The sequence below is a fragment of the Erinaceus europaeus genome, chromosome 15 (genome assembly GCF_950295315.1).
Source record: "Erinaceus europaeus chromosome 15, mEriEur2.1, whole genome shotgun sequence".
In the NCBI taxonomy this organism is placed as follows: domain Eukaryota; kingdom Metazoa; phylum Chordata; class Mammalia; order Eulipotyphla; family Erinaceidae; genus Erinaceus; species Erinaceus europaeus.
The window spans coordinates 4,806,346-4,833,830 of NC_080176.1; the positions used below are offsets into that span (position 1 = coordinate 4,806,346).

At 50.0% G+C, this 27,485-nt stretch overlaps 1 protein-coding gene across 2 annotated transcripts; it reads left to right on the plus strand.

Annotated features, from left to right (window-relative positions):
* Positions 1-159: 159 nt before the first annotated feature.
* MEFV (MEFV innate immunity regulator, pyrin) lies at positions 160-26,331 on the plus strand. 2 transcript variants are annotated; one of them, XM_060172496.1, is made up of 11 exons: positions 160-217; positions 13,312-13,668; positions 17,296-17,766; positions 18,566-18,930; positions 19,947-20,042; positions 20,993-21,223; positions 21,558-21,580; positions 24,062-24,177; positions 24,325-24,357; positions 24,745-24,777; positions 24,918-26,331. In XM_060172496.1, exons 2-11 carry the CDS (start codon positions 13,362-13,364, stop codon positions 25,466-25,468), a joined length of 2,226 nt encoding a protein of 741 aa, XP_060028479.1. In that variant the 5' UTR covers positions 160-217; positions 13,312-13,361; the 3' UTR covers positions 25,469-26,331. The 2 variants fall into 2 exon arrangements, with proteins under 2 accessions (XP_060028479.1, XP_060028481.1); XM_060172498.1 differs by lacking the exon at positions 24,745-24,777.
* The last annotated feature ends 1,154 nt before the right edge of the window (positions 26,332-27,485 follow it).

The window sequence follows — 27,485 nt, forward strand, 5'->3', positions numbered from 1 at the left end:
TCCCGCTGGGCCCGGTCTCGCCCCGGGGTCACCGTCCCCCAACCAGGAGGAGGTCTGCCTGCCGGGGCGGGGCCGGGGGGGGGGGTCTCTGGGAGCGTAGCGGGAAGGCGGCCCAAAGCGCAGCGGCGGGCGGGCGGGCAGGCTCGCGGCCCGGGCGTCGGAATGTTTTCTCCCCACAACCAAGTTTGGGAACAATCGTCCCGACCGTGACGGTTTGGTAGGGGTCCCCGTGGGCTCCGGTGGGTTGAGGGCGCCAGGGGAGGACCACTGAGGCCCTTCAGGCCGGGAGCCGTGGCGCGCGGGGCAGGCTGGGAAATGTAGTCCACGCGCTGCCCGGCCTCGTTTGCGCCTGCGCCCTGAGGCGCTGTCGGGGTCCTGCCCGCGCCCGCAGTGAACCGACCGACTTGCGACTTGAGCGCAGGGTTATGCGAGGAGGGATCCCCGGGCTGAGCAGGGTCACAGGGCGCTGGGCGGCCCCGGAGCGCCAGGCCCGGCGCAGGTTCATTCTGGAAACTAACGCCCGTGCCGTCCTGCACCGATCGCGCCTATTCCTCCCGGAGCAGCCCCAAGGCTCCCTCCCCACACGGGCATTTCGAGGGGACACTGCTGCCGAGTCAGAGCACGCGGCGGGTTAACCCGGCTGGAGGCGCCCCCATCTCGGGGCTTTGCAGAACTTCACACACCTGGGGGGGGGGGGGGGAGGCACGAGCCATTTTGCCATCTGATTTCCCTTCGACGTGACAGGTCATTAATGGGTAATTAGAGCCAGGTGAGTTTTCATTTCATTTTATCTTTACCAGAGCACTGATTATCTGTGGCTCATGGTGCTGCTGGGGTTGAACCTGGGACTTCGGAGTCCTCAGGCAGGTGTGCTATGTACCCCCGCCCTGAGCTAGCTGAATTTTCAAAGCTATTAAAAATTAGTACTCGGGGTCGGGCGGGGGCGCAGCGGGTTAAGCGCACGTGGCGCAAAGCGCAGGGACCGGCGTAAGGATCCTGGTTCGAGCCCCCGGCTCCCCACCTGCAGGGGAGTCGCTTCACAGGCGGTGAAGCAGGTCTGCAGGTGTCTGTCTTTCTCTCCCCCTCTCTGTCTTCCCCTCCTCTCTCCACTTCTCTCTGTCCTATGCAACAACATCAATAATAACTACACTAAAACAAGGACAACAAGAAGGGAATAAGTAAGTATTTTTAAAAAATTAGTACTCCTTTCTTTTTTTGAGGCCCATTTAAATCCATTCTGACCAGAAATGGAGTTACAAGCTAATGGATACTTCGTCGTTTGTTTGGAGCAGAAAGGAGTCATCCAGGGCCTGTGAAATTCCATAGTGACATTGTCCAGCAGAACTTTGCAGCAAGCACTTACTATGAGGTTAGTGCTGCTAAGTGCTACCTACTGCTACCGTACTAAGCACAACAGTTCCAGAGGTCCCTGCATGAGTTTGAGGGCTTTGGAAGTCTCTTGATATTGTAGGAAAATTACACTGAGTTTTCTAGGACACAGATTCATAGCTCTCATCAAATTTTTAAAACCACCACCAAAGGCTTTGCTGAAAAGTAAGTATGCCCTCTGGTGATCACTATTGATTAAACAACGAGCAGGAGAGAGAATCCGGGCATTGCTCTGGCAGATACACACCTGGGGTTGAACTAAGGACCCCATGCTTACCAGTCTAACCCTTTGTCCACTGCATCACCTCCAATACAACCTTAACAATGGCAACAAAAAGGGGAAAATGGCCTCCAGGAGCAGTGGATCCGTCCTGCTGGCACCAAGCCCCACCGATTACCCTGGAGGTAAAAAAAAAAAAAAAAAAAGATATCAGGGTGGAAGAGGTGGCACCACTGCTAGGACACATGTCCTAGGACACTCAGGTCAGCCCTGGCAAACCTGGGAGGTGTGGGACCAAAGGGAGCTCTGATGCTTTTCTCTGCATGAGCAAGCAGCTGGGGTGGCCCAGGAGGTGGCGCAGTGCGGACAGTGTTGAACTCTTAGATATGAGGTCTGACTGATGGTGGTGCAATTGAGCATGGGACTCTGAAGCCTCAGGCATGAAAGTTTCTGCATAACCATTATGCTATCCACCCCCTGCCCAATAAGTAAGAAATTTTAACAAAAAGAAAGTATGACTGGGGAGCAGTGAAGTCCTGCACACATAAGGACTAGGCTCCATTTTTTCAACTAAGTTTTTTTTTTTTTAGGGAAGGGAGAGACAAGGATAGGCAGAGAGAGAGAGACTTTTGGTGAAATGTCCCCCTACAGTAGACACCAGGGGCTTGAAGCAAGGTTAGAGTTTTTTGTGTTTTGTTTTTCAGCCCAGGAAATGAGGTAGTGGGTTATGATGTTGGACTTGAAAGCCAGAGGTCCTCATAAGCCAGAGTGATAGATTGGTTCTCTCTCCCTTATTCACTAATGAGAGAGAGGAGAACCAGAGCCCCACTGATTTCCTTCCTTTCTCCTCCCTTCCTTTTCCCTAGAGCTTTACCTCTGCAGACTGACTTTTTCAGATGAGAGAGAGGAAGAGACACCAGTTTTTTCCCCTCAGAACACTGCTCAGTACTTTTTGAGATAAAGACAGAAGCAAAGAGAGACAGTGAAAGTGACCTCAACATAAAGCTTCAGTGTGGGGGGGAGGGGGTGGGATATGGAGATGGGTGGTGGGAATTGTGTGGAGTTGTACCCCTCCTACCCTATGGTTTTGTTAATCCTTTCTTAAATAAAAAAAATTTAAAAATTAAAAAAAAATTAATTACAAAACAAAGCAAAAAAGAAAACAAAAAAAAGTTTTTTTTTTTTTTTTTTTAGTAGTGAAAAAAAAAAAAAAAGCTTCAGTGTGGGCCAGAACTGAGTGCTTGGTGCGCAGTAAGCAGTGAGCTAACCCAGTCCCTGGAGCATCACTGAAGCCCAGCATCCACCTCAGGACCTCATGCCCCAGAGCCCAGCTCTTCATCCACTGCACCACTGCCCAGTGTGGCTAAATATTTTTATGTATTTATTTATTTTCCCTTTTGCTGCCCTTGTTCCTTATTGTTGTAGTTATTAATGCTGATGCTGTTGTCATCGTTGTTGGATAGGACAGAGAGAAATGGAGAGAGGAGGGGAAGACAGAGAGGGGGAGAGAAAGACAGACACCCGCAGACCTGCTTCACCGCTTGTGAAGCGACTCCCCTGCAGGTGGGGAGCCGGGGGCTCCAACCGGGATCCTTATGCTGGTCCTTGCGTTTTGTGCCATGTACGTTTAACCCACTGCGCTACTGCCCGACTCCCAATTTTTTAAAAAAAAGATCTTATTTTATTATTTATGAGAAAGATAGGAGGAGAGAGAAAGAACCAGACATCACTGGCACATGTGTTGCCGGGGATCAAACTCAGGACCTCATGCTTGAGAGTCCAAAGCTTTACCACTGTGCCACCTCCCAGACCACATGGTAGCTCACTGAGTAATAATGCGGACGTGTTCCCAGTGTTAATGGAGCTGCCCTGGGCCCACAACATTTTGCCAGTGTCCCCAAGCAACCAGCTACGGTGGCCTTCAAGACTCGGCCCTCCGAACTTCTGAGCGGCACCGTGTGAGAAACCCTGCCCGGCCTGGCTGTCTGCAGTGCCGACAAAGGGACGACAGGCTCATCCTCCCAGGTCTCAGCAGCTGGCACCGCAGCTCCCCACCGACGAGGGCGGCTGGCACGCAGCAAACTGTAGTTCGGAAAGGGGCCAAGGACCCAGGTTCGGACTGGGCGGGACACCGGCTTTGGTCTCCTTCCAATCCACACACCGAGTAGTACCTGGCATGCAGACTGTGGGAAACAACTAAGGTCCCGGCCTGCCTCAGACATGCCCAGGACTGGGGCTTTCCAGCATTTCTGAGCTGAAGGTAGGAGTATCCCACCTCCTGGTTCGAGGCCCCGCTCCCCCCACCTACAGGGGAGTCACTTCACAAGTGGTGAAGCGGGTCTGTCTTTCCCCTCTCCATTTCTCTCTGTCCTATCCAACAACAATGACATCAATAACAATAATAACTACAACAATAAAGGGCAACAAAAGGAAAAAAAATTTTAAATGGGGAGTCGGGCTGTAGCGCAGCGGGTTAAGCGCAGGTGGCGCAAAGCACAAGGACCAGCATAAGGATCCCGGTTCGAACCCTGGCTCCCCACCTGCAGGGGAGTCGCTTCACAGGCGGTGAAGCAGGTCTGCAGGTGTCTATCTTTCTCTCCCCCTTTCTGTCTTCCCCTCCTCTCTCCGTTTCTCTCTGTCCTATCCAACAACGACGACAACAACACTAATAACTACAACAATAAGACAACAAGGGCAACAAAAGGGAATAAATAAATAAAATATTAAAAAAAAAAAAAAAAATTTTAAATGAAGTTTCTGTGAACCTCTCATAACGTTGACAGGCCCTGCTGACATCAAAACACTGCCTTTCAAGAAGTTAGTTACTCAAAACTGAGTCAGTCAATACCATGACGCAATTTCCTGCAGTGGCTGGAAAGCCCAGCTTCCTCCCACAAGCACTGGAGCCTCTCCCCCAAGCAGCACTGAGGGAGCCTGGCCTGCAACTACAGGTAGAGGGGACCTGTGGGGGGTAGAAGGTGGGGGCTGTGAGGGACAGAGGGGAGCTTTGAGGGGTGGAGAGGGCCTGAGACATCCCCTTCCAAAGTCTCACACAGGTGCTGGGCCCAGAGACATGACTAGTACCCCAGCCTGCCTTGCACCTTCTCACCTTAGCACCCAAAGCAGACGTCCTGCTGGGAGGGACTTCATCAGATGTTAACAACAGCTGCCCTAAAACAAGAAAGAGTGAGATGAGTGGTCCCTGAGGTGGCGCAGTGGATAAAGCACTGGACTCTCAAGCATGAGGTCCTGAATTCAATCCTCAACAGCACATGTGCCAGAGTGACGTCTGCTTCTTTCTGTCTCTTCTTTCTCATTAATAAATAAAAAAAAAAAAAAAACCTATAGGGAGCCAGGCTGTAGCGCAGCGGGTTAAGCACATGTGGCGCAAAGCGCAAGGACTAGCATAAGGATCCCGGTTCAGGCCCCCGGCTCCCCACCTGCAGGGGAGTCACTTCACAGGCGGTGAAGCAGGTCTGCAGGCGTCTTTCTCTCCCCCTCTCTGTCTTTCCCTCCTCTCTCCATTTCTCTCTGTCCTGTCCAACAACGACGACATCAATAATAACTACAACAATAAAGCAACAAAGACAACAAAAGTGAATAAATAAATAAATACAAAAAAATTTTAATTAAAAAAACATATATATATATATATATATATATATATATATATAGAGAGAGAGAGAGAGACAAAAACTAACACAATACAGATGTAAAGCAGAGGGCCTGGGTGGTGGCACACTCAACTGCACACATGTCACCACATGCAGTGGCCCAGGTTTAAGCCTGAGGTCCCCAGCTTTGGGGAAACCTCATGAGTGGCGAAACAGTGCTGCAGCTGTTTTTCTCTCTCTCTCCCTGTCTCCCCTCCCATCTCAGCTTCTCTCTGTCTCTGTCCAAGAAATGAATACATAAAGCATTTTAAAATAAGACAGTCGCCCATGTTCAGTGGGGAAGCAATACAGAAGCCAGACCTTCAACCTTCTGCATCCCACAATGACCCTGGGTCCATACGCCCAGAGGGTTAAAGAATAGTTGGGGGTCGGGCGGTGGCGCAGTGGGTTAAGCGCATGTGGCGCAGTGGGTTAAGCCCATGTGGCGCAAAGCGCAGGGACCGACGTAAGGATCCCGGTTCGAGCCCCGGGCTCCCCACCTGCAGGGGAGTCGCTTCACAGGCGGTGAAGCAGGTCTGCAGGTGTCTGTCTTTCTCTCCCCTTCTCTGTCTTCCCCTCCTCTCTCCATTTCTCTCTGTCCTATCCAACAACGAATTGCGTCAACAAGGGCAATAATAATAACCACAACGAAGCTACAACAAGGGCAACAAAAGGGGGGAAAAATGGCCTCCAGGAGCGGTGGATTCATGGTGCAGGCACCGAGCCCAGCAATAACCCTGGAGGAGGAAAAAAAAAAGAACAGGAAAGCTATCGGGAGGGGATGGGATACGGAGGTCTGGTGGTGGGAATTGTGCGAAGTGTACCCCTCTTATCCTACGGTTTTGTCAATGTTTCCTTTTTTAAATAAAAAAAAATTTTTTAAAGTCAAGTAGCGCAGGAGGGTAAATGCACATGTCCTGAAGCACAAGGACCGGCTTAAGGATCCCAGTTCAAGCCCCCGGCTCCCCACCTGCAGGGAATTGATTCATAAGCAGTGAAGCAGGTCTGCAGGTGTCTGTCTTTCTCTACCCCTGTCTTCCCCTCCTCTCTCCATTTCTCTCTGTCCTATCCATTTCTTTCTGTCCTATCCAACAATAACAACAGCAATAACAAGAAGGACAACAAAGTGGGAAAAATGGCCTCCAGGAGTAGTGGATTCACAGTGCAGGGACATCCCAGCAATAACCCTGGTGGCAAATAAAAAAAAAAAAGGATAAAGCACAGGGCCCAGGCAGTGGCACAGCCAGCTGAGCCCACGTATCACCATGCACAAGGACCCAGTGCAGGCTCCCAGGCCCCACCTGCCGGGGAAGCCTCACAAGGGTGGCGAGCAGTGCTACATGGTGCTGTTCGTCTCCCCTGCCCCCCAGTCCTCTATCAAGACAAGGGGAAAATGGCTGCCAGGAGTGGTAGATCAATGAAGGCACTGAGCCCCAGTGACTGATAACCCTAGTGGCAATAAATAAGTCAGTAAAGTGCAAAGCTTATGGACCACCAGACCATAAGATTAATTCAAACCAAGAGAACTCACTGAAAGCTTGAACCCAGGCTGCACACATGGGCAGGGCACCACAGAGCAATTCAGTCAACCATCTGGAAAGGAGAAGTTGGCAAAGTCCAAGTTGGCCTGCTGAGAGAGCAACAGCACCGTCAGTAAGACAGTGCACTACCCCCAAGTCACTCGAGGTGGGGAGGCCTAGGAAGCAGCACAGAGGGAGAGCTCTGGGGTTGCAGAAATGGGGTTCTGAGTTCGATCCCTGGCACTGCATCTACAAGAATGCTGTTCCGGCCTCTTGTTCTCCCTCACGACATTTAAAAGGACCCCTGCGAGAGTGGTCTACATGACAAAATGAGAAAAGGCAGGTGAGGTGTTGGTGAGGCTGTGGGGGAAAGGACTCTGCTCCACTACTGGTGGGAATGCAAACTGGGGCAGCCCTTTTGGAAGGCTGAATAGAGTGCTTAAGGAAATAAAAACAACTGCTGGGAGTCAGGCAGTAGCGCAGCCAGTTAAGCATATATGGCGCAAAGCATAAGAACCGGCTTAAGGATCCCAGTTCCAGCCCCCGGCTCCCCACCAGGGGAGTCCCTTCACAGGCGGTGAAGCAGGTCTGCAGGTGTCTGTCTTTCTCTCCCCCTCTCTGTCTTCCCCTCCTCTCTCCATTTCTCTCTGTCCTATCCAACAATGACAACATCAACAACAATAATAATTACAACAATAAAACAGCAAGGGCAACAAAAAGAAATAAATAAATATTTTTAAAAATTGCCTTATGTCTCAGAATACCAAAGGTCATGTAAACCCCAACCCAGAGGGCCATGTGCACCCCTCTGTTCACAGCTGCTTATTCACAGCAGTGAGCGAGTGGAAGCAGCCTAGATGCCCTTCAGCAGATGCCTGGATGGAGCGCATATGGGGTAAATGCTCCATGGAATACTACTCTCCAATAAAAAAGATAATGTTGTGCCCTTTGGGACAATGGATGGAGCTGGAGTTGACTGTGTTTACTTAAATAAGAGGTAAAAGACAATTACCAGTGGTTTCACTCATAGAACCTAGAGAACTGATACACAGGAATTTGCAACAAAAAAAATGCAGAAGTAAACAAACTGTCTCTAAAACACAGAACTTTGGCGTGGTATGGAACTATACCCTATACCACTATTAATCACGAATTTAAAAAATGGGTTGGGGAAAAACATTTAAAAAGGAAGATATGTCTGAATCACTGCTACCAGCCCAACATTAGCGAGCCCAACAGCCAAATATTTTATGAGAACAGCCACAAGCTTATCGTGAGTCTTATTTATTTATTTATTCATTTTTGCCTCCAGGGTTATTGCCGGGTCTCGTGCCTACACCACGAATCCACTGCTCCTGGAGGCCACTTTTTCCCTTTTGTTACCCTGGTTGTTTTACCATTGTTATGGTTATTATTATCGTTGTTACTGATGTCATTGTTGTTGGATAGGACAGAGAGAAATGGAGAGAGGAGGGGAAGACAGAGAGGGGAAGAGAAAGACAGACACCTGCAGACCTGCTTCACCGCTTGTGAAGTGACTCCCTTGCAGGTGGGGATCCAGGGGCTCAAACCAGGATCCTTATACCAGTCCTTGTGCTTTGCTTTGCGCCACGTGCGCTTAACCCGCTGCGCTACCGCCCGTAAGTCATTTTTAAAACATTTTACATATTGGGGTGAGGTAGTGGCACACCTGATTGAGCACACGTGTTGCAATGCGTAAGGACCCCAGTTCAAACCCCTGTTTCTTCCCTTCAGAATGAAGCTTTGCAAGTGGTGAAGCAGTGCTGCAGGTGTCTCTGTCTTTCTCCCCCTTTCTACCTCTCCCCTCTCGATTTCTGGCTGTCTCTATTGAATAAATAAATAAAAATAATAAAAAATGTTAAAAACAAACAAAACCATTTTACTTATTTATTTTGGATACAGATAGAAATTGAGAGGGAAGGGAGAGGTATCTCTGCTTCGCTGCTCGGGAAGCTCCCTCCTCAGATGGGGACTCGGGGCTTGACCCCAGGTTCCTGCACCATCACCCAAAAACAGTCTGTTACTGCCTCTTCTTCTTTTTTAATTTATTTATGATAAATATAGGAGGAGAGAGACAAAGAACCAGACATCACTCTGTGGCACATGTGCTGCTGGGATTGAACTCAGGACCTCATGCTTGAGAGTCTGATGCTTTATCCACTGTGCCACCTCCCGGACCACTTTTTTTTTCTTTTTAAGAATTTTGTGGGCAGGGAAGACAGCATAATAGTTATGCGAACAGACTCCCATGCCTGAGGCTCCTAAATCCCAGGTTCAATCCCCCGCACCACCATAAGCCAGAGCTGAGCAGTGCTCTGGTGTCTCTCTCTACATCTCTCTCAAAAATAAAATTAATAAAAAAATTTTTTTTAAGAATTTTGTATTTTAAAGGTTTATTTATTCACGATATAAAAAAGGAGGGTGAGGACCACAGCATCACTCCAGCACATTGGATGCCAGGGATCAAACTTGAGCTCTTATGCTTGTCAATCTAGTGTACTAGCCACTCAGCCGCCTCCCAGGTCACTTTTTGCCAGAACAAAGCTCAGCTCCGGGTTCTGGTGGTGCTTGGGACTGAACTTGGGACCTCGGAGCCTTAGGTATGAATGTCGGTTGCGTAAACCAGTATGCTATTTCCCCAGCATATTTAGTTTGATGAGAAGCAGAGACCACGGCTCCAGTCTGGCATTACGTGGTGTGGCGATCTGGCTTAGGATCCCCCCCCCCCCCCGCTGCCAGTCTGGTGCTCTTGGCAATTCACCCACTTCCTCAGTCTCTGACTCCACAATTTTAAACCTGGGTGTAAAAATGATGCCAACCAGGGGGTGGGACAAGCTCCTTTTTGCAGATAGTATTGTAGTTTCTGACTGAGGAGAGAAAGCTAAAACCAGAGGCTGGGGAGCCACACTGAAGTGCGCGTCAGCCTACTAAAGACAAAGACAACTTTCACAGCCAAGAGCTGCTCTGGTCTCTCTTTTCTTTTATTTTCTTTTCTCTTCTTTTCTTTTTTATTTTATTTTTTTAAATATTCATTTATTTATTTTCCCTTTTGTTGGCCTTGTTGTTGTAGTTATTGTTGTTGTTAATGTTGTCGTTGTTGGATAGGATAGAGACAATAGAGAGAGGAGGGGAAGACAGAGAGGGGGAGAGAAAGACAGACACCTGCAGACCTGCTTCACTGCCTGTGAAGCGACTCCCCTGCAGGTGGGGAGCCGGGGACTTGAACCGGGATCCTTACGCCGGTCCTTGCGCTTTGCGCCATGTGCGCTTAACCCGCTGCGCTACCGCCCGACTCCCTGGTCTCTCTTTTCTACAATTAATGTTTTTCAGAAATGTTAGGAAAGTGTTTCCTACAGGAGCATTGCGTCAGCTCTGACTGGACCCTGCACTGAAAACAAATAGCTGCCGTGGGCGTTATTGGGCTGCCCAGGGGAATTCTCTATGGTCTGAGTAGAGAACCACAATGCTGCATATTGTCCAGAGTGTGGTCACCGCGTCTGGAGTATTTAAATCAAGTCAACAGTAATCTTAGAATTTATGGTGGTTAGGATATTTGGAATGACATGTTGTAATATTTCCAATTTGTTACCAAATGGTTTGGGGGAAGTAGGTGAGAGAGAGAGAGAGAGAGAGAGAGAGAATGTGTGTGTGTGTGTGTGTGTGTGTGTGTCAGAGAGAGAAGTGGGGAGAGAAAACCAAATACGGTAAAATGTAAACAGCTGGGGATTCTAGGTAAGTGATATGCAGGTATTTATTGTGAAGCACTTTGTTTTAAGTTTGATTTTTTTAACTTTTGGAAAACTGTCTCTTCTTTCAAATTTTATTTAAATGAGTTACGTGGCCAGGAGGTGGCATGGTGGCTAAAACACTATACTCTCAAGCATGAAATCCTGACATCATGTGTGCCGGTGATGCTCTGGTTCTCTCTCTCACTAACAAATATAATAAATAGGGGGCTGAGTGGTAGCACAGTGGGTTAAATGCATATAGTGAAAAGTACAAGGACCAGCACAAGGATTCCGGTTCAAGCCCCTGGCTCTCCACCTGCAGGGGATCGCGTCATAGGTGGTGAAGCAAGTCTGCCGGTGTCTTTCTTTCTCTCCCTCTATCTTCCCCTTCTCTCTCAATTCTCTCTGTCCTATCCAACAACAACAAGAGCAACAAGGGCACTAAAAATGGGAAAAGTGGCCTCCAAGAGCAGTGGATTTGTAGTGCAGGCACTGAGCTCCAGCGATAACTCTGGAGGCAAAAAGTAAATAAGTGGTCCAGGGGATGGCACAGTGGCTAAAGCACAGTACTCTCAATCATGACGCCCCAAGTTCAATCCCCAGCAGCACATGTACCAGAGTGATACCTAGTTCCTTTTCTCTCTCCTACTATCTTTCTCATAAATAAATAAAATCTTTAAAAAATAAAGAAAAAACCCAGGTGTCCAGCAACAGATGAGTGGCTGAGCAAGTTGTGGTCTATATACACAATGGAATACTACTCAGCTGTAAAAAATGGTGACTTCACCGTTTTCAGCCGATCTTGGATGGACCTTGAAAAATTCATGTTATGTGAAATAAGTCAGAAACAGAAGGATGAATATGGGATGATCTCACTCTCAGGCAGAAGTTGAAAAACAAGACCAGAAACGAAAACACAAGTAGAACCTGAAATGGAATTGGCATATCGCACCCAAGTAAAAGACTCTGGGGTGGGTGGGTGGGGAGAATACAGGTCCATAAAGGATGATAAATGACATAGTGGGGGTTGTATTGTTAAATGGGAAACTGGGGAATGTTATGCATGTGCAAACTATTGTACTTACTGTTGAATGTAAAACATTAATTCCCCAATAAAGAAATAAATAAAGAAATAACGTGAGTTCTCCCGTACCACCATAAACCAGAACTGAGCAGTGCTCTGGACTCTTGCTGCCCCCGCCCCCCCACCAAATAAGACAAAATAAAAAACCTTTTTGAATGTGAGGGAGATGAGAGTACTACTAGCTGAATACTACTCAGCTCTAACATTTGGTAGTGCCAGTGACTCAACCTGGGACCTCTGGGACCTCAGGCATGCGAGTCATATGCTAACCTGCTGGAGCATCTTCAAGCCCAGGCTTGGCCTTTTTCAGAACAAAAAGTCAGGGGGCGAGAGTCAGTTCACCCAACAGAGTGCACACTTTACAATGTGCACGTCCCAAGCACCACATAGGAACACTGGGCGTTATGTCAGCAGAAGCTTCAGCATGGAGTGGTGCTGTGGTCTCAGTCTGGGTCTCTCCCTCTCTCAAAACCTCTATCTGAAAAAGGGGGAAAGAGTTTTCTGGGAGTGGTGCAACCTCACAGGTGTGGACCCTGTGAGGTCAAAAACAAAAAAAATTGAGGAGAAAGATCAGAAGCCACAGAAAGCAGCCGTTAACTGACTCCGCTCAGCCCATGTGCGGAGCTTGGTGGGTCACTGGCTCTGGTCCTGAGTCTCTGAAGACAGCCTCTGCCTTTCCCCCCGTCTCTCTCCCATCCTGGGCTGGGGCAGTGTGGGCTCTGGGAAGCAGCACCTCAGTGGCCACCCCAGGTGGGGCCCCTGGGCGACACTGGGGCTGTGCTCTGGCTATACCGTCCTGGCCTTTGCCTTCGTGGGTGTCATCCATTGCCACATCATTGGCGCTGAGGGGACAATTAAATCCCAAGATATGGCCCAAGAGGTGGCTCAGTGGCTAGAGCACTGGACTCTCAGGCAGGAGGCTGTGACTTTGGTCCCCAGCATGGAAGGTGCCAGAGTGATGCTCTGATTTCTCTCCCTCTTTGTTCTTCTAGTGTTAATGAATTTAATTTAATTTTTTTTTAAAAGATTTTATTTATTTATGAGAAAGATAGGAGAGAGAGAAAGAACCAGACATCATTCTGGCACATGTGCTGCCAGGGATTGAACTCGGGACCTCATGCTTGAGAGTCCAAAGCTTTATCCCTGCACCACCTCCCGGACCACGTGTTAATAAATTTTAAAACACACACACACAAAAAAAACCAAGCGTCTGGAGAATGGTTGGCCTGAGGGTGGACCTCATGCTGGCCCAGGGACTCTTCCCTTTCCACCTCATGTCCTCGGACAAGGGTGGGGCCTTTTGCTGCCAAAAGCCATTTGAACATTTAGAACATCATTCCAGGACCATACAACATTGCCAACAGTGAGCATTTAGTGAATTTTGAGTCCCACCTGCAGTTGCCCTGGCTGGGCCAAATGAGTTCTCCAGCCATATGGACCAAGGGTCAGATGTTCCCCACCCATGGTGGGGGTGACCGCCTCCTGGAGACACCATGTATAGACCCTCCCTGAGGCTCACACACGCTCTGCTGTCCACCAGTGGGCCTGAGAGGCAGCGCCAAGAGCCATGTGTCCCAACTGGAAAAGCTTTACAGGAAGCAATGACACAAGGTCTTAGTTCCCATTAAGGACTCGGTTCCCACTAAGGTCTTTCCTGTGCCTTTTCCGTTATTTCACAAGCTGACTCTTCTCAAAGGCACCGGTGGGGCTCTAGGCCAGAAGGCTCCCTCTCCTCCCCAGAGGTGGATGCCAGGCAGGTCTCTCCTGGTCAACGCCATGGCTAAGACCCTGAGTGACCATCTGCTGTACTCCCTGGAGGAGCTGGTGCCTTATGACTTTGAGAAGTTCAAGTTCAAGCTGCAGAATATAAGCCCGGAGAAGGAGCAGCCCCGGATCCCCAGCAGCCAGCTGCAAAGAGCCCGGCCAGTGCGGATGGCCTATCTACTACGCACATACTATGGCGAGCCAGGGGCTGTGCAGCTGACCCTGCAGGTGCTGCGGGGCATGAACCAGAACCAGCTGGCAGAGGAGCTGCACCGTGCTACCAGCCCAGGTAGGCCACCTGCTGTCTCTGCTCGCAGGTGCGGCCCTGCTCCATGCAGCTGCAGGGGCAAGGGACCGAGGGTGTTCCAATCCAGGTTCCATGGCCCTGGGACAAGCCTTTCCCTCCCTTCGGCCTTTGGAGTCCGAGTAGTAAAGTTGCCAGAGAACTGAAAACTAACAGGGATATGACTCTGACGGCAGGGCAGGCCCTGGAGAGCAGTTCTGAGAAGACTGACCAATGCCTCCCTAGTCAACAGCACTACTTACACGAGAAGCTTTGGGCCTGTGGCCCCACGGGCATGGCAGGGCTGAAGAATATCTTCTTGTTACCACCTCGTTTCAGATCTAAGTTCTTCCACTTTATTATTATTATTATTTTCATATATTTATTTATGTATTTATTCCCTTTTGTTGCCCTTTTCTTTTTTAGTTATTATTGTTATATTTTTATATAATTTTATATTTTTATATTGTTATATTGTTATATTTTTTAGTTATTATTATTATAATTTAGATTATTATTATTGATCACATCACTGTTGGATAGGACAGAGAGAAATGGGGAGAGGAGGGGAAAACAGAGAGGGGGAGAGAAAGACAGACACCTGCAGACCTGCTTCACCGCCTGTGAAGTGACTCCCCTGCAGGTGGGGAGCCGGGGGTTCGAACGAACCGGGATCCTTACACCAATCCCTGTGCTTTGTGCCACCTGCACATAACCCACTGCGCTACCGCCTGACTCCCTATTATTATTATTATTACTGCCAGGGTTATCACTGGAGTTCAATGCCTGCATGACAAACCCACCATTCCTAGTGGCCAATTTTTCCTTTTTTTTTTTTTTTTCTCTTTCTCATTTTTCTTTCTTGCATAGAGACAGAGAAAAATTGAGAGGGGAAGGGGTGCTAGAGAGAGAAATGGAAAACCACTCATGAAGCTTCCCCCTGCAGGTGGGGACAGGGGGCTTGAGACTGGGTCCTCGCGCGTCTGGCAATGTGTGCACTCTGCTGGGCACGCCACCGCCTGGCCCCTCTTCCACACGCTTACAAAGGCTTTAGCAGTTCTCAAGAGCCTTCCCGCTTCCTTTCATCTTTTGTCCCTCTGCTTCCTTTGCTTCTCCTTGTTCTTCAGTCTACCCTCTGTCGTGGTTTTCTGATTTTCTGATATTATGAGCAAAGAATGTGGCTAATTTAACTGTTTTTAATGTGTTTTTGTTTCAGACTTATTTGGGGGGGGTCTGATACATTATTAGTTTTAAAAAATACTCTTTGGGGGGAATTGGGCGGTAGCGCAGTGGGTTTAGTGCACGGGGCACAAAGCGCAAGGACCGGTATAGGGGTCCCTGTTCGAGCCCCTGGCTCCCCACCTGCAGGGGAGTCGCTTCACAGGCGGTGAAGCAGGTCTGCAGGTGTCTGTCTTTCTCTCCCCTTCTCTCTTCCCCTCCTCTCTCCATTTCTCTCTGACCTATCCAACAACAACATCAATAACAACAACAACTACAACAATAAAACAACAAAGGCAACAAAAGGGAATAAATATTTTTTTAAAAAAAAACCTCTTTTGGGGTGGTGTAATACTCACTTGTGTGGTGTGCTGCCTAGCCATGTGCCAGGCAGGTCCAAGGCCACCCCCACGCACTGAAGGGAGCTCCCCTGTTGTGTTCTCTTTCCTCCTCTCTGTCCACCTCTGTGTCTCTATCTAAAAACAAAACAAACAAAAACCCTCTTTTGTTTGACTTTTTCTTCTACTTCTAGACTCCACATTAGGAGTGTTTTCCTTCGCTTCTAGGAGGTAGAAGTTTCTTGACTTTTTCCATCAGGGTTTTCATGCCTGCACAACCCTTCCCCTTTGCACAGTGTTCCCGTCCCACATGGTGCCTAGGGCTCCAGTTGAGGTCCTTGTACGTGGCAAGGTGTGTGCTCTGCTGACTGAGCTATCTCCCACTTGCCCTGTTTCATTAATTTTTTTGTTTTTAGAGAGTTCCCAGATTCCACCCCCTGCATCACCATAAAGTAGAGCTTCAAGTTGTTCTAGAAAAAAAAAAAAACTAAGATGGGGGTAGATAGCATAATGGTTATGAAAAGAGATTCTCATGCCTGAGACTCTAAAGTCCCAGGTTCAATCCCCAGCACCACTGCAAGCCAGAGCTGAGCAGCGCTCTGGTTAAAAAAAAAACAACAAAAACTGGGGAGACAGCATAATGGTTATTCAAAAGGCTTTTATGGGGGTCGACAGTAGCACAGTGGGTTAAGCGCACATGGCGCAAAGCGTGGGGACCAGCAGAAGGATCCCTGTTCGAGCCCCCGGCGAAGCAGGCCTGTGGGTGTTTGTCTTCCTCTCCCCATCTCTGTCTTCCCCTCCTCTCTCCATTTCTCTCTGTCCTGTCCAACAGTGACAATGACATCAATAACAATGATAATAATGACCACAACAATGGTAAAACAACCAGGGTAACAAAAGGGAAAAGATGGCCTCCAGGAACAGTGGATTCGTGGTGCAGGCACTGAGTCCTGGCAATAACCCTGAAGGCCAAAAAAAAAAAAAAGGCCTTTATACCTGAGCTTCCAAGTGTCCCAAGTATAATCCCCAGCACCACCATATGCCAGAGCTGAACAGTTCTCTGCTGTCTCTCCCTCTGTATCTTTCTCTTACTAAAAATAAAACAAATAAAATTAAGAGAGAGAGGGTGAGAGGGGCCAGGTGGTGGCACACCTGGCTAAGCACTCGCATTATAGTGCACAAGGACCCAGGTTCAAGCCCCTGATCCCCACCTGCAAGGGAGAAGCTTCACAAGTGGTGAAGCAGGGCTGCAGGTGTCTCTATCTCCTCCACCTCTCTCAATTTCTGTTTCTATCCAATAATAAATAAAATATTTTTAAAAAATTAAAAGAGAGAGAGAGAGAGAGTGTGTGTGTGTGTGGTGGTTTACCCAGTAGAACACACAAGCTACCATGTTCAAAAACCTGGTTTAAAGTCTCCAGCCCCCACCTACATGGACAAGTCTTACTTTTTTAAAAAAATATTTATTTTATTTATTTATTCCCTTTTGTTGCCCTTGTTGTCGTTATTATTGTTGTTGTCGTTGTTGGATAGGACAGAGAGAAATGGAGAGAGGAGGGGAAGACAGAGAGGAGGAGAGAAAGACAGACAACCTGAAGACCTGCTTCACCGCCTGTGAAGCGATGCCCCTGCAGGTGGGGAGCCGGGGTTCGAACCGGGATCCTTATGCCGGTCCTTGTGCTTTGCGCCACCTACGCTTAACCCGCTGCGCTACAGCCCGACTCCCCAAGTCTTACTTTTTTTTAACCAGAGCACTGCTTAGTTCTGGCTTATGGAAGTGCAGGGGGTTGAACCTGGGACTTTGGAACCTCAGTAACCATCATGCCATCTACCCCCGCCCCGATTGGTTTTGTGAGTTTTCTACCTCCAGAATCACATTCAAATTGAAAGCAAACAACTAGGCTTCTGATTGTCCATATTATTGAGTAAGGACTGACAAGCACTAGTGAGAGATGGGGGGCGGGGCTGCCCTCTCTGGGGTGCTGGCAATGGCAGTCCAGGCAACCACACTCTCTGTGGTTCCCCTCCGCTCTCCTGCTTAGGGTCCCCATGCCTTGACATTTGGTTGTCTTTTCAGAAAATTTCATCCAAGAAAAGGACGCAGGCAGCTCTAGTGGGGAGAGCATGCCCAGGGGCCTGAGGATGCCCGAGGTCCTGCAAGGAGCCGGGCAGCTGCAGAGTGGGGAAAGGCCGGCCGGCCAGCCCGAGACTTCAGGGAGGGCATCCCAGAAGAAGCCTGTGAACAAACACAGAGACCAGAAGGGCCCCGAGGTGCTGTGCAAGCCGGAGACCAAGAAACTGAATGTGGGGACCAAGAGAGTCCTGCTTCCCAACAAGGTGCAGGACAAGAGTACCGGGCTCCGCAGGAATGCCAGCTCTGCAGGAAGGCTGCAGGGCCTCTTCAACTCGGGCGTCACAAGGAGAGAGCACAATGTCTCTTCAGGAAAGGAGCGACCCAGGAGTCTCGAAATCACCATTTCTTCCAGCGAGAGAGAACTCCCCAATCAAGGAACTCTCCTGACTCAAGAGAAGGTTCCCCACTTAGCTGGTGAGCACCTGGGAGAGTGAGTGAAAGAGCTGCTTTGTCCCCCACAGGCATCCCTGAGCCAGGTCCAGCCCCTTTGCCTCTCTCTGGGGTGGGCGGGAGGGCTGTGAGCTAAGACCCTGGCTCTCCTTTCCCGATGAGGAGGAGTCGGATCATACGGGGCTGGAGGTAACAAACCTCCAAGCAAACCTCAGTAACTCAAGGCGGGAGCTAGTTCCTCTTTCCTAAGCCACACAGGCCCGACCGGAAGCCGGGCTCCAGTTGGCCCTCCTCTAGTCTCAGCCCGCAGAGACACAAAAGGGAAATATGTGGGATGAGGAAGCACCCTGCTTACCTCCCTTTAGCCCAGTTGAAGTCTGGTGGCAAGAGGAACTGAGAAATAAACATGGGCTTTTTGGCGGGTGGGGTGTGCAGCAGGCAGGGAAGGTGAGAGCCGGCCTGCCTTGTGACAGGCAGCAGGTCTGGTCCAACCTGCATGTCCTCAGGGGCAAAGAAAGCCCACTTTTCTGCTTTCATTTTGTTTGCTGAACCTGGGAGGCAGTAACAGGCCATCTGTCTGGCCATTCAATGCACATACTTGCAAGGGCTTCCAGGCACCAAGGGCTCTGAGGGGAAACACTAGCTCCTAGGAGCAGCCTGCCACCAGGAGCAGCCTGGAGAGGCTCCAAGTGGCCTAGCAAATGCCAGCGGCGGGCGGGCTGTGCCTCCCTTTACATCACCCTGGGCTGCTCATCACCGTGGGCCGAGCCCAGCCCGGAGTGGGGGCTGTCACTCAGGAGACTCTTCTGTCATGTGCCCCCAGGGAGACTGGCCCAGGCTGGATGTCCACTATACTGCGCCCAGGAAAGAGGCCCAGCGGGTGGCGCCTGCCTGCCAGGTTCCCACAGCTGGCCCTCAATGGCTCCCAGGGACCCCAAGGCCTCGAACCCAGCAGGCTGCCAGGCTGCGCTCCCCACGAAGAACTCTGGGTGCTGCGAGTGGCAGGAGGGTCAGCCAGTGGCCAGCCTGAGCCCCAGGGCCCTGCCGCAGTGCAAGCGCCACCTGAGGCAGGTCCAGCTGCTCTTCTGTGAGGACGATGAGCAGCCCATCTGCCTCATCTGCAAACTGAGTGAGGAGCACCGCGACCACCGGGTTCGCCCCCTGGAGGAGGCTGCCCTGGACTACAAGGTGAGGCTCCCTGCGCAGGCCCTGCCCTGCTTGGCCATGACACCCCCAGCCTCGATTCACCTGTGAGTGGCAAAGCTCATACAGGCTGGGCCAGCAGAGCGAGCGTCCCTGGCTCCCGTGCCAAGAGGTCCAGAGAGCTGCTTTAGGTGCAGCGGGGCCCAGGGCTCCCAGAGGCATCGGGACTCTGCTCCCCAAGCCTGGTGGCATGCCCCATCTCTCCTCTCTCCGGGGCACCCTTTCCTGCGTCCTGAGCAGATACTGCAGCTCCCCAGTGGGCACCAGATCAAGAGTCACAGTCTAATGTCAATGCGTGCTTTTTTTCTTTGAAAATATTCTTTTTATAAAAGTTTTTGTTATCTTTATTTATTGGATAGAGACAGTCAGAAATTGAGAAGAAGGGGGAGATAGACAGAGAGACAGAGAGACCTGCAGCCCTGCTTCACCACTCGCAAAGCCTCCGCCTCTGTAGGGACTGGGAGCTCACCCTGAGTCCTTGTGCACTGTAACATGTGCACTCAACCAGGTGTGCCACCATCCGGCCCCAACAAGCACTTTTTTTTTTATTAAAAGATTTTATTTGGGAGTCAGGTGGTAGCGCAGTGGGTTAACTGCAGGTGGTGCAAAACGCAAGGACCGGAGTAAGGATCCCGGTTTGAGTCCCCGGCTCCCCACCTGCAGGGGAGTCGCTTCACAGGCGGTGAAGCAGGTCTGCAGGTGTCTGTTTCTCTTCCCCTCTGTCTTCCCTTCCTCTCTCCATTTCTCTCTGTCCTATCCAACAATGACAGCATCAGTAACAACAACAATAAAACAACAAGGGCAACAAAAGGGGATAAATAAATATTTTAAAAAATATTTTATTTATATATTAATGAGAAAGATAAGAGAGGGAGAGAAAGAACCAGACATCACTATGGTACATGTGCTGCTGGGAATTGAACTCAGGACCTTATGCTTGAGAAACCAATGCTTTATTCACTGCACCACCTCCCAGACCACCCAACAAGTGCTTTTTCCAGGAGCAAATTCAGAAGCAAGTAAAACATCTGAAGGAGCTGAGATGCTCAGTGGAGGAGCAGCGCTCGCATGGACATACGACAACTGAAGAACTCCTGGTAAGCCAGCGGCATTGGGGGGGAGGGCTTGCCCAGGCTCACCCTGGGGGAGGGGTGTTGAGAATGAAATCTGAATGGACCCACGACGCAAACACCAGTGGAATAATCTGGCCCACACAGGACTTGCATGCCCAGGGCCCCATGTCCAGTCCCCAGCACCCTGATGTCAGAGCTCAGCAGTACCCTGGCTTGTCCTCCTCTCATGGAGACTGCAAACAGCAGCCCGGAGTCTCAGGCATCAAAGTCTTTGCTGGTCACTATGCTGTCTCACTACCCCCTTTTTCCTTCTCTTTCTCTCTCTGTGTCTCTCTTTTCACTTTCTCCCTCACTCCATCCTTCTCTCTCCCTTATACGCTCAGCTATTCCATTTTCTTTTTAGGATTTATTTATTTTTGAGACTGTTATTTTACAATATTTTAGAGACAGAGAGAAAGTGAAAGGGGAGGGAGAAATAGAGAAACAGACACACAAGGCCTGCAGCCCTGCTTCACCACCCTCAGCCCCCCAGCAGATGGAGACCAGGGTCTTGAACCCAGGTCCTTGTACATTGTAATGTGTGTGCTTAACCAGGTGCATCACCACCTGGCCCCTAAGATGTATTCATGAAAGAGAGAATCAGAATGTCACTCTGGCATATGTGATGCTGGGGATCCAACTCAAGACCTCCTGCCACTGTGCCTGCCACCTCTGGGCCACTCACACGTGCCGTGTAGGGGGCATGCGATGTACCCAACGCCTCCAGGCCCACGTACATTTCCCAAGAGCTAGCCAGTCATATCCTGCCTGTTCTGGAAGAGTCCAGCCCACTTAGCTTTCTTCGGCGGGATCCGGGCCTCCTAGCGGCTATGGGAGGTCTGCCGTTCCCCACCTCCAGGACACGTGGGGGTTCCCCGGCATGCATGTCTGTCCACAGCGCCAAGCCCTCTGCCCCTCCATGTCGTCTTCCCCAGAAACAGGTAGCGGCCCAGAAGCAGAGGGTGCAGAGGCAGCTGCAGGAGCTGTGCCAGTTCCTGGAACAGCAGGAGCAGCTCTTTGTGACCTGGCTGGAGGACCTTGGCGATGCCATCAGCCAGGCTGGGGAGACGTATGGCACCCGGGTGTCGGGGGACATCGCCTCTCTCGACGAGCTGATCTGGGATCTGGAAGCCAGGCAGTGCCAGTCCATGTGGACGCTCATGCAGGTGTGCTTGGGTCTCCTGCCCCGTCTGTGGGTGGTAGCTGTCAGTCTGGCCAAGCCAGCAGCTGAGGCCTGGGGCATGAGGGTGGGGACCCATGAGGGTGGCCCGACCCCTTTGGTAAACTCTCCTAATCCCAGGGTGGCCCAGCATCTGGGGAACCCTCAGCACCACCCCAAGATCAGCAGGGCTTGGAGGTGTGTTGCAGGCTCTGCCCAGCTGCCCCTGTGGACTGGTCAGGAATGGGAGAGGTGCTCTGGCCAACTGCACCTTGGGGCTAGGCGCCGGTGTCTACGTCCCTGGCAGACTAGTGACAGACACTCCCTCTTTTCTCTCCTAGGACATCGGAGTCACCCTGCACAGGTACTGAGAGACCCCTGTCTTCCCTGAGGTTTCTCCCTATCCCTGCTCACTTCTATCATCTGTGATTTTTATTCTTTCTTTCTTTCTGCCTCTAGTTGCTGGGGCTGGGGGCCAGCACTACGAATCTACTGCTTCTGGTGGTCTTTTTTTTTCTCTCAATATGATAGAAATTGAAGGGCTGGGTGGTGGCGCACCTGGTTGAATGCACGTCACAATGCACAAGGACCCAGGTTCAAGCCCCCGGCCCCCACCTGCAGGGAGAAAGCTTTGCAAGTGGTGAAGCAGGCCTGCAGGTGTCTCTCTCCGTATCTATCTCCCCCATTCTCTCAATTTCTGGCTGTCTCTATCCAATAAAGATAATTAAAAAGAAATTGTAGGGACCAGTGGTGGTGCACCTGGTTAAGTGCACATGCTACAGTGCACAAGGGTCTAGGTTCAAGCCCCTGGTCCCTACATGCAGGGGGACGCTTCACAAGTGGTGAGGCAGGACTGCAGGTGTCTTTCTGTCTCTCATCCTCTCTATCTCCCCATCCCTTTCAATTTCTCTCTGTCTCTATCCAATAATAAATAAATAATTTAAAAAAATTTAAGGAGAGAAATTGAGAGGGCACGGGAGATAGAGGGAGAGAAAGGTAGACACCTGCAGACCTGCTTCACTGCTAGTGAAGTGACCTTCCCCTCCCTGCAGGTGGGGAGCCAGGGGCTCAAACTGGGATCCTTGCACAGGTCCTTGTGCTTCATACTAAGTACACTTAACCCAGTGCACCACTTTCCGACCCCTCAGGTGATTTTTTTAACATATATTTATTTTCTCTTTTGTTGCCCTTGTTGTTTTCTACCGTTGTTATAGTTCTTACTGTTGTTGTTATTGATGTCGTTGTTGGATAGGACAGAGAGAAATGGAGACAGGAGGGGAAGACAGGGGGTGGGGGAAGATAAGACACCTGCAGACCTGCCTCGTCGCCTGTGAAGGGCCTCCCCTGCAGGGAAGGAGCTGGGGGCTCAAACTGGGATAATTAAGCTAGTCCTTGCACTACCACTTGACTCCCGATTATTATTATTTTTTTTATTTTAAACCATAGCACTGCTCAGTGCTGGCTGATGGTAGTGCAGGGGACTGAACCTGGGACTTTGGAGCCTTAAGCATGAGCCTCTGCATAACCATTATGCTATCTACCCCTGCCATCTGTGATTTAAAAAAAAAACAAACACAAGAAAACATCATTTGAAGGGGTGTAAAGTGGCATCTCACAGTGTTTTTTCTTATTTACTATTATTTTTCATTTCAATAGAAAGACTAGGGAGGGCTGGGGAGACAGCATAATGGTTATGCAAAAGACATTAATGCCTGAGGCATCAGAGGCCCCGAGTTCAGCACCACCAGAAGCCAGAGCTGAGCAACACTCTGGCCTCTTTCTCTCTCATTAAAATAAGCAAAATTTTAAAAATATATTCTCTTTATTGAATAGACACAGTCAGAAATCGAGGGGGGAGTGATAGAGAGGAAGAACAGAGACAGAGACTTGCAGCAAAGCCCCCCCTGCAGGTGGGGAGCTGTGGCTCAAGCCTGGGTCCTTGTGCACTATAATATGTGCACTTAATCAGGTGCAACGCCAACTGGCCCCAAAGTTAGTCAAATTCAAAAGAACAGGGAAAAATAACTCATTCCATTTAAGCATGTCAATGTCAGCACCATTAAGGCCCTAATGAAAACTCACTGTGGCTTTGCTATACGTGTTTAAAGTTTCTAAAACTCCCCAGGTGATGTGGATCTGTGGCCCAAGCTATGGCCTAGATGCTACTTTTTTAAAGATTTTATCTCCTGGTTTCTCTCTCTCTGCTAGGTGAGCTTGCCATCATGTGAGTAAGGGCTCTCAGTCTCTCTCTCTCTCTGCCCATGTGTACGCCAACATGTAGGTAGGTGTTCTCAATTTTCTTGAATAAAGTTTAAAAATTCTGAAAAAGAGAAAAAAGATCTATTTCCTTATTAAAGAGAGAGAGCTAGAACCAGAGTATCACCCTGGCACAGTTGACACCGGGGGCCAAACTTAGGACCTCATGCTTGCAAGTCTGGCGCCACCTCCAGGGCCATTGCGGCCCAGATATTAGAACTTAGTCTAGAGGTGATTTTTTTCTTTTTTTTTTTTTTTTTCTTTCAGCACCAGGGCCTTGCATGTGGAATTTCACTGCTCCTTGGCTGACTTTTCATTCTTTTGATCTGAGAGAGAGGAGAGAGAGATACACCACAGCACCGGAACTACTTCTGTTACTGTGGCACGCCCACGTGAGGCCAGGGCTCCTGTCTGGGCCATGTACATGGCAAGGCACACACATTACTGGGCCAGCGATCTCCTAGCCCAATTCATCTTTTCAAAGCCCAGGCCAGGCGAGGTGGTTTGTGGGGTGTACACCTCGAGTCCAGCTCAGGAGACTTTGCGCCAGCCTCATACTCCAAACTCTAGTAAACAGCTCTGTCTCTAGGGCCAAGACAATGACCATCTCTGAGCCATGGACAACCTCCCAAGACACGGAGAAGAAGATTCAGCTGCTTTGCCAGAAGTCAGAGTCTGTGGAGAAGAACATGAAGAGGTTCTCAGGCAGGTCGACTTGGGGGCAGAAGGGAAATGTGTCAGGGCTTGCCCCTGGGATTCACGCAGCCACAGCCCCCAGCAGTCCCTTTAACTTGGTCTCTCTCTGGCCTGTCCCTAGTCCAGAATCTAATGCAAGTTCCTTTCTCCTTCCAGAAACCTTGCGTTCAGAAATAGAGACATTCAGTGGTGAGTACGGTGGTGAGGATTTCTGCTCTAAAAGATTACCTTTTATGAGGTAGAAGATAAGAGAGAACAGTTTTGTTTAGCTCTGACAGGGAGGGGTGCTGGGGACTGAACCCGGGGACTTCTGGAGCCTTAGGCAGGAAAGTCCTGTGCTTCAGTGCTGAGCTGTCTCCCTGGCCTTCATTTCATCATTAAAAGGGTCCTGAGCGAGAAATCAATGGTTCTTCAGCTCTCGGAGACCAGAGTCTCCCAGGCAGTCTGCGTGCCCAGGGGGCTCAGGGTGCTATCCAGACAGAGGCAGCAGGGAAGGGCCCTTCCTTTTTGTTCTTGAGGGGGACCAGGGCAGATCTGCATGGAAATGCTCAAGGTTTGTCTCCCGTTTCTCTGCAGTCCCTGATCTTATGGGAGCCCAAGCACATGCTGGTAAGTGCCCAGACCATGGCAAGTGGCTTGTACTGCTGGCTTCCTCTTGCCCCTCAAGATATGCCAGAAGAGCGGGCCTACCCATAGTTCCTGCAGCTGGGAAGAACTTGTGGGACAATGTCTTCCCGTTCTCTTTGCAGTTCAGGTGACTCTGGATGTAGAAACAGCCCATCCCAACCTCGCCATTTCTGAAGACCGGAAGAGTGTGAGACTTGGCAACAAGGACAACCGCCTCCCTGACAGCCCGGAGAGGTTTGAGAGCTGCATGGTCACCCTGGGCTGTCCCAGCTTCTTCTCAGGCCGCCATTACTGGGAGGTGGAGGTGGGAGATAAGACTGGGTGGATTCTGGGTGTCTGCAAGTCCAATGTGAACAGGAAGGGGAGTATGACACTGTCCCCAGAGAAAGGCTACTGGGTGTTGATGATGACAAGGCGAAATGAGTACCAGGTGTCCACCTTCCCCCCAACCCACCTGTACATTCGGGAGCCACCCAGATGTGTGGGCATCTTTCTGGACTACAAGGGTGGAGGCATCTCCTTTTACAACGTGACAACCAAGTCCCACATCTACACATTCACCGGCTTCGCTTCCTCGGAGCCGCTCCGATCGATGTTCAGCCCTGGAACCCATGATGGAGGGAAGAATGTGGAGCCTCTGACCATCTGTCCAGTGGGTGGCCAGGGCCCTTGAGGACGCCCACATGCGTGTCTCATGATTCTCTCGGCCTGCATCCTGAATGTGTACACTCAATCGTCCCCTGTGGGATGCCAGCTGCTCAGGGTACTAAGCAAGAGAATCATCCCTTGCCCGGGAAGCTGATGAAACAGTAGCAGAGAAGTCAGGTCCACAGACACTGTAAACTCCGTGTGAAGAGAACATGAGCCCTGCTGACATGCCATGGCTTTGGAGGAGGCAGTGTGTGGCTGTGGGGATAAGCACGCCCAGGGCCTCCGCGTTCCTTCCCTCAGCTTTTCATCCCCAGGAAGTGTCCTGTGACTTGCTGAATGGCATGCTCACTCGCCTGCGCCCTTCTTTCCTCTAAGAGGCTGCAGCTGGGATGCCCAGCTAGGTGGCCACAGCAGGGAGCACTGATTGCTCCTTGTGTTCCTGGGAGGGTAACTGGGACAAGCCAGGAGCTCCACACGGGCACGCTCAGGTGCCACCGGCCACACACTGTGTCTGGGCAGGGGACGCCGCTTTGTCTGCTCCCCATATCTGCCGAGGCTCCAGGGGCCACAGTGCAGTCAGCTTTAGTTCCCAGTACCACCATCACCAGAACTGAGCAGTGCGACGGTTAAAACAAAATTCATGCCCAAAATAAGTCTGTCATTCAAACATGTTTGCTGATTTAATGGAGGTGTAATGGGGTTTTGCTTGTGGTTTAATTTATTTCATTACATGTTAGTGAATTTGTGTGTGTGTGTGCATTTCTGGGGATTTACTGATGTGTCTTCCTATAGAATTAGGATGGGTTCTTTTGACAACGGGTTCATTTGTTTGATGGAACTGAGATACTGAACTCAGCTGTAAATATTATAGGTACTGAACAAGTTTTTCTGTCAGATTTTTTTTTTCTGCCTGGTGGGTTATTCACTGATAGTAATGGACATAACATAAAACTCACACCTGGGGGAGTCGGGCGATAGTGCAGTGGGTTAAACGCACGTGGCGCAAAGCACAAGGGCCAGCATAAGGATCGTGGTTCGAGCCCCCGGCTCCCCACCTATAGGGAGGGGTTGCTTTACAGGCAGCGAAGCAGGTCTCCAGGTGTCTTTCTCTTCCCCTCTGTCTTTCCCCTCTTCTCTCCATTTCTCTCTATCCTACCCAACAATGATGACAACAAGAATAGCTACAACAATAAAACAAGGACAACAAAAGGGAATAAATAAATAAATAGATATTAAAAAAAAAAAAAAACCAACTCGTGCGCGGGAGGTGGCCTACACATTCCCATGTGGAAGGACCTGAGCCGCAGCCACTGGCCCCACGTGGGTACGCTGGGGGACGCTGTGAGCAGTGGAGCAGTACTCTGGTAGCTTTCCTCTTTGTCTCCCTCTAATAAAAAGAGTGATGACCAGGAGCAGTGAAGTTGTGCAGCTATCTAGCACCAAGATGATTCCAGTGGCAAAAGAACAAAACAAACAAACAAAATAACGCATGCAATTTGTAGCCCAGGAGGTGGTGCAGTGGATAAAGTCTTAGATCCACAAGCATTAAGTGCTGAGTTTGATCCCTGGCATCAAATATGCCACAATGATGCTCCGGTTCTCTCTTTCCTCTTCTCTCTCTCATTAATAGTTAACAACAAGGTTCACGATTCAGGGACTAGGAAATAGTTCATCCGCTATGGCCTCACCAGGAACATGCCCATGCTGGAGTCCTGCCGCCATAATGGAACGCCATAGAATTGGGAGAAACTGGGAGTCCGGTGGTTGCGCAGCGGGTTAAGCGCACGTGGCACAAAGCACAAGGACCGGCAGAAGGATCCCAATTCGAGCCCTGGCTCCCCACCTGCAGGGGAGTCGCTTCACAGGCAGTGAAGCAGGTCTGCAGGTGTTTATCTTTCTCTCCCCGTCTTCCCCTCCTCTCTCCATTTCTCTCTGTCCTGTCCAACAGCGATGACATCAATAACAACAATAATAACTACAACAATTAAACAACAAGGGCAACAAGAAGGAATAAATAGAAAAAAAAAACTGGGAGAAAC

Bases quoted from the DNA above. Each gene is read 5' to 3' on its own strand.
- MEFV (XM_060172496.1), top strand. From the start codon at position 13,362: ATGCCAGGCAGGTCTCTCCTGGTCAACGCCATGGCTAAGACCCTGAGT. The intron at 13,669-17,295 runs GTAGGCCACCTG...TTGTCTTTTCAG, and splicing joins GCACCGTGCTACCAGCCCAG to AAAATTTCATCCAAGAAAAG. The intron at 21,224-21,557 runs GTGTGCTTGGGT...TTTCTCTCCTAG, and splicing joins CCATGTGGACGCTCATGCAG to GACATCGGAGTCACCCTGCA.